The following is a 5463-nucleotide window of genomic DNA, read 5'->3' on the forward strand; positions in this document are numbered from 1 at the left end:
CTGTCTCCAAACAAGGCCACGTTCTGAGGCCCCCGGCCAACATGGATTTGGGGGGCACTGTTTTTTAAATATATTTGTGTTGATTTCAGAGAGGGAAGGAGAGGGAGAGGGAGAGAAACATCAATGATGAGAGGGAATCTTTCATCAGCTGCCTCCTGCAGGCCACACTGGGCATGGAGCCCACAACCTGGGCCTGTATCCTGACTGTAATCAACCTGTGACCCCCCCCCGACCTGTGACCTCCTCCCAACCTGAGACCTCCCCCCGACCTGTGACCTCCTCCCAACCTGAGACCTCCCCCCGACCTGTGACCTCCTCCCGACCTGTGACCTCCCCCCGACCTGTGACCTCCTCCCAACCTGAGACCTCCCCCCGACCTGTGACCTCCCCCCAACCTGTGACCTCCCCCTGACCTGTGACCTCCCCCTGACCTGTGACCTCCCCCCGACCTGTGACCTCCTCCCAACCTGAGACCTCCCCCCGACCTGTGACCTCCCCCTGACCTGTGACCTCCCCCCGACCTGTGACCTCCCCCTGACCTGTGACCCCCCACTCAACTAACGGGTGACTGCCTGCCTTCCAGGCTACCTGACGAAGCTGCTGCAGAACCACACGGCCTACGCCTGCGACGGCGACCAGCTGAGCCTGCAGTGCCCGCGGCACTCCTCCATCAGCATCCAGGCCGCCTTCTACGGGCAGGACGGCCGGGCCTGCGGGGGCCAGCGGCCCGCCCCGGGCGGGGACGGCCCGGCCTGCGAGGCGCCCACCACCTTCCAGGTACCGGCTTCGTGGTGGCAGAGGGGCCCGAGGTCCTCTCCCTGCCTGTCTCTCTCTCTGTGACTCCCTCTGTCTGTCTCTCTGTCTGTCTCTCTCTCTGTGACTCCCTCTGTCTGTCTCTCTCCCTGCCTGTCTCTCTCTCTGTGACTCCCTCTGTCTCTCTCCCTGCCTGTCTCTCTCTCTGTGACTCCCTCTGTCTCTCTCCCTGCCTGTCTCTCTTTCTCTGTGACTCTCTCTGTCTGTCTCTCTCCGTACCTGTCTCTCTCTCTCTGTGACTCTCTTTCTGTCTCTCTGTCTGTCTCCTGCCCGTCTCTTTGTGTCTCTGTGTCTCTGTCTCTTTTTCTGTTTCTGTCTCTGTCTGTCTCTCTGTCTGTCTCTGTCTGTCTCTCTCTGTCTATCTCTTCAGGGGGGGAATTGCTTCCCGTTACCTGTGGGCTGGGTTGGGTGGGGCCGCTCAGGCCCCCACAGGCAGCTCTGCTGTGTCCCTAGGTGAGGAGCTGGGCCCGGCCTCCTGGTCCAGAGCGATCTGGGCCTCCCCGCCTGCAGACCGCCTTCACACGCGGCCGGTGGGGTGGCGCGGTGTGGGAGGCCGCTCGCCCGGAGCCCCTGTCACAGCCTGTGCCCTCTCCTCCTGCCAGAAGGTGTTGGACGAGTGCCAGAGCCAGCGGGCCTGCCGCCTCCTGGTCAACAGCCGGGTGTTCGGGCCGGACCTCTGCCCGGGCAGCAGCAAGTACCTGCTGGTGTCCTTCAAGTGCCAGCCCAGTGAGTGCCGCCGAGCGAGTGCCGCCGAGCGAGTGCCCGCCGAGCGAGCGAGTGCCGTCGAGCGAGTGCCCGCCGAGCGAGTGCCCACCTGAGTGAGTGAGTGCCGCCGAGCGAGTGCCCGCCGAGCGAGCGAGCGACTGCCCGCCGAGCGAGTGCCCGCCGAGCGAGTGCCCGCCGAGCGAGCGAGCGACTGCCCGCCGAGCGAGTGCCCGCCGAGTGAGCGAGCGACTGCCCGCCGAGCGAGTGCCCGCCGAGCGAGCGAGTGCCGCCGAGCGAGCGAGTGCCGCCGAGCGAGCGAGTGCCGGCCTGAGTGAGTGCCGCCGAGCGAGCGAGTGCCGCTGAGCGAGCGAGTGCCGGCCTGAGTGAGTGCCGCCGAGCGAGTGAGTGCCGCTGAGCGAGCGAGTGCCCGCCGAGCGAGTGCCGCCGAGCGAGCGAGTGCCGCCGAGCGAGCGAGTGCCCGCTGAGTGAGTGCCGCCGAGCGAGCGAGTGCCCGCTGAGTGAGTGCCGCCGAGCGAGTGCCGCCGAGTGAGTGCCCGCCGAGCGAGTGCCGCCGAGCGAGCGAGTGCCGCCGAGCGAGCGAGTGCCGCCGAGCGAGCGAGTGCCGCCGAGCGAGCGAGTGCCGCCGAGCGAGCGAGTGCCGCCGAGCGAGTGAGTGCTGCCGAGCGAGTGCCCGCCGAGCGAGCGAGTGAGTGCCCGCCGAGCGAGCGAGTGCCCGCCGAGCGAGCGAGTGCCCGCCGAGCGAGCGAGTGCCCGCCGAGCGAGCGAGTGCCCGCCGAGCGAGCGAGTGCCCGCCGAGCGAGCGAGCGAGTGCCCGCCGAGCGAGCGAGCGAGTGCCCCGCCGAGCGAGCGAGCGAGTGCCCGCCGAGCGAGCGAGCGAGTGCCCGCCGAGCGAGCGAGTGCCCGCCGAGCGAGCGAGCGAGTGCCCGCCGAGCGAGCGAGTGCCCGCCGAGCGAGCGAGCGAGTGCCCGCCGAGCGAGCGAGCGAGTGCCCGCCGAGCGAGCGAGCGAGTGCCCGCCGAGCGAGCGAGCGAGTGCCCGCCGAGCGAGCGAGTGCCCGCCGAGCGAGCGAGTGCCCGCCGAGCGAGCGAGCGAGTGCCCGCCGAGCGAGCGAGCGAGTGCCCGCCGAGCGAGCGAGTGCCCGCCGAGGCGAGCGAGCGAGTGCCCGCCGAGCGAGCGAGTGCCCGCCGAGCGAGCGAGTGCCCGCCGAGCGAGCGAGTGAGTGCCCGCCGAGCGAGTGCCGGCCGAGAGAGTGCCCGCCGAGTGAGCGAGTGAGTGCCCGCCGAGCGAGCGAGTGCCCGCCGAGCGAGTGAGTGAGTGCCCGCCGAGCGAGCGAGTGAGTGCCCGCCGAGCGAGCGAGTGCCCGCCGAGCGAGTGAGTGCCCGCCGAGCGAGCGAGTGCCCGGCGAGCGAGCGAGTGCCCGCCGAGCGAGCGAGTGCCCGGCGAGCGAGTGAGTGAGTGCCCGCCGAGCGAGTGAGTGCCCGCCGAGCGAGCGAGTGAGTGCCCGCCGAGCGAGCGAGTGCCCGCCGAGCGAGCGAGTGCCCGCCGAGCGAGCGAGTGCCCGGCGAGCGAGCGAGTGCCCGCCGAGCGAGCGAGTGCCCGGCGAGCGAGCGAGCGAGTGCCCGCCGAGCGAGCGAGTGAGTGCCCGCCGAGCGAGTGAGTGCCCGGCGAGCGAGTGAGTGAGTGCCCGCCGAGCGAGTGAGTGCCCGGCGAGCGAGTGAGTGAGTGCCCGGCGAGCGAGTGAGTGAGTGCCCGCCGAGCGAGTGAGTGCCTGGCGAGCGAGTGAGCGAGTGCCGCCGAGCGAGCGAGTGCCCGCTGAGTGAGTGCCGCCGAGCGAGTGCCGCCGAGCGAGCGAGTGCCGCCGAGCGAGCGAGTGCCGCCGAGCGAGTGAGTGCTGCCGAGCGAGTGCCCGCCGAGCGAGTGCCCGCCGAGCGAGCGAGTGCCGCCGAGCGAGTGCCGGCCGAGTGAGTGCCCGCCGAGCGAGCGAGTGAGTGCCCGCCGAGCGAGCGAGTGCCGCCGAGCGAGTGCCGCCGAGCGAGCGAGTGCTGCCGAGCGAGCGAGTGCCGCCGAGCGAGTGAGTGCTGCCGAGCGAGTGCCCGCCGAGCGAGCGAGTGCCGCCGAGCGAGTGCCGGCCGAGAGAGTGCCCGCCGAGTGAGCGAGTGAGTGCCCGCCGAGCGAGCGAGTGCCGCCGAGCGAGTGCCGGCCGAGAGAGTGCCCGCTGAGCGAGTGAGTGAGTGCCCGCTGAGCGAGCGAGTGAGTGCCCGCCGAGCGAGCGAGTGCCGCCGAGCGAGTGAGTGCCGCCGAGCGAGTGAGTGCCCGGCGAGCGAGTGAGCGAGTGCCCGCCGAGCGAGCGAGTGCCGCCGAGCGAGTGCCGGCCGAGAGAGTGCCCGCCGAGTGAGCGAGTGAGTGCCCGCCGAGCGAGTGAGTGCCCGCCGAGCGAGTGAGTGCCCGGCGAGCGAGTGAGTGCCCGCCGAGTGAGTGCCCGTCGAGCGAGTGCCTGTGGCCGGCTCCGGGCCCCCACGTGGTGCCTTGGGCGTTGGGTCCCCAGAAACACGCATGATGGGACATGGCCCTCCTCCGGCATTCCCTTGGGCGTGGGTTTGCCTGGGTGGGAGTGTGAGTTCACACCCAGGTGTGTCCATGTGCATGCTGACCATGTCCCTGTCCCTGTCCCTGTGTGTGCTGACATGCATGCTGACCGTGTCCGAGTCCCCGTGTGTGCTGACATGCGTGCTGACCGTGCCCGTTTGGAAAGCCTTTCTGCGCTGCAGCCCAGCTGTCCTCTCCGAGTGGCCCCTGTGGCTCCTCGCCCAGACCTCCTCCCGTCAGAGAACTGTGGGTCCAGCGAGGCCTCGGATTTAGGCAGCTCTGGGGTCTTTTGTTTTTTAAATATTTTTACTGATTTCAGAGAGGAAGGGAGTGGGAGAGAGAGAAACATCAGTGATGAGAGAGAATCATGGATCGGTGGCCTCCTGCACGCCCCACACTGGGGGTGGAGCCCACAACCCGGGCCTGTGCCCTGACCGGAATCGGCCTGTGACCTCCTGGTTCCTGGGACGATGCCCAGCCCCTGAGCTTGTCCCTTAGGCAGAGTGTTGGCTCCGCCTCCTCCCAGGCCCTCATGCTCCCCTTGAGCCCCGAGGGGCGGTGCTGTCTGCACCTCGCCCGGCCCGCGCCCTGTGAGCGCCCCCTGCCTGAGACTCGGTCTCGTTCTCCAAGAAAAGGAGGGTCACATCCGTGGCCCCGTGGTCGGGAGAACCCAGAAAGGCCACTCGCGGCCACGGTGACGTCGCAAGTCCCCGAGGAACCGAGCGACACACCGGCCCGCCTGGCAGGGACACCGGCCCCCAGGCCAGGAGGCGACGTGCCACCATCGGCCGATCTGGTAGAGTTACCTGGGACGGCCTGGCTGGCTTCGCTGCCTCTCTGAACCTCAGGGAGGTGGTAGCCAAGCAGGCACGGCTCGCCTCCAAAACAGAACTTATCCTTTAAGATTCCAGAGGGAGAGGAGGGAGCCGGGAAAGAGGCCATTCCTGGAAGCACCTCCTGGTGCCGAGGCTGGCGCCCTGCCCGCCCTCCGGCCTGCTCTGCCCAGAGGCGTGCCTCCCATGGCTGGTGCTCCCGCTGGGGGGCGTGGCTCGGGCCGAGCGTCACCTGTGGACTGAAGGGTCCCCGGTTCAAGTCCCTGTCAGGGCACAGGCCCAGGTTGCAGGCTCGATTCCGAGGGGCTCTCTCATCATTGACACTTCTCTTCCTCACCCTTCCTCTTTGTGAAATCAATAAAAACGTACTGTGTACACACACACACACACACACACACACTCCGAGTGGCCAGATTACTATGTGTTCAGAGATCATAATAATCTGGCCACGCAGTGTATGTATATATATATATATATAGAGAGAGAGAGAGAGAGAGCGAGAGCGC

At 68.4% G+C, this 5463-nt stretch overlaps 1 protein-coding gene across 7 annotated transcripts in view; it reads left to right on the forward strand.

The window, feature by feature from the left end:
• The window catches only part of EVA1C (eva-1 homolog C), a 29564-nt gene that overhangs the window by 11818 nt on the left and 12283 nt on the right, over positions 1–5463 (forward strand). For 3 of the 7 annotated variants that reach the window (XM_036429057.2, XM_036429058.2, XM_036429055.2), the window contains exons 2-3: positions 584–777; positions 1416–1539. The exons of 1 other annotated variant lie outside the window; for it this stretch is intronic. In XM_036429057.2, coding sequence (XP_036284950.1) covers positions 584–777; positions 1416–1539 — 318 coding nt within the window. Of the gene's footprint in view, positions 1–583; positions 778–1415; positions 1558–5463 lie in introns of all 7 variants that reach the window. 3 more of the 7 variants (XM_045578385.1, XM_045578384.1, XM_045578386.1) reach the window with 3 other exon arrangements.

This window comes from Pipistrellus kuhlii, unplaced genomic scaffold (assembly GCF_014108245.1).
Source record: "Pipistrellus kuhlii isolate mPipKuh1 unplaced genomic scaffold, mPipKuh1.p scaffold_m20_p_99, whole genome shotgun sequence".
Lineage (NCBI taxonomy): Eukaryota > Metazoa > Chordata > Mammalia > Chiroptera > Vespertilionidae > Pipistrellus > Pipistrellus kuhlii.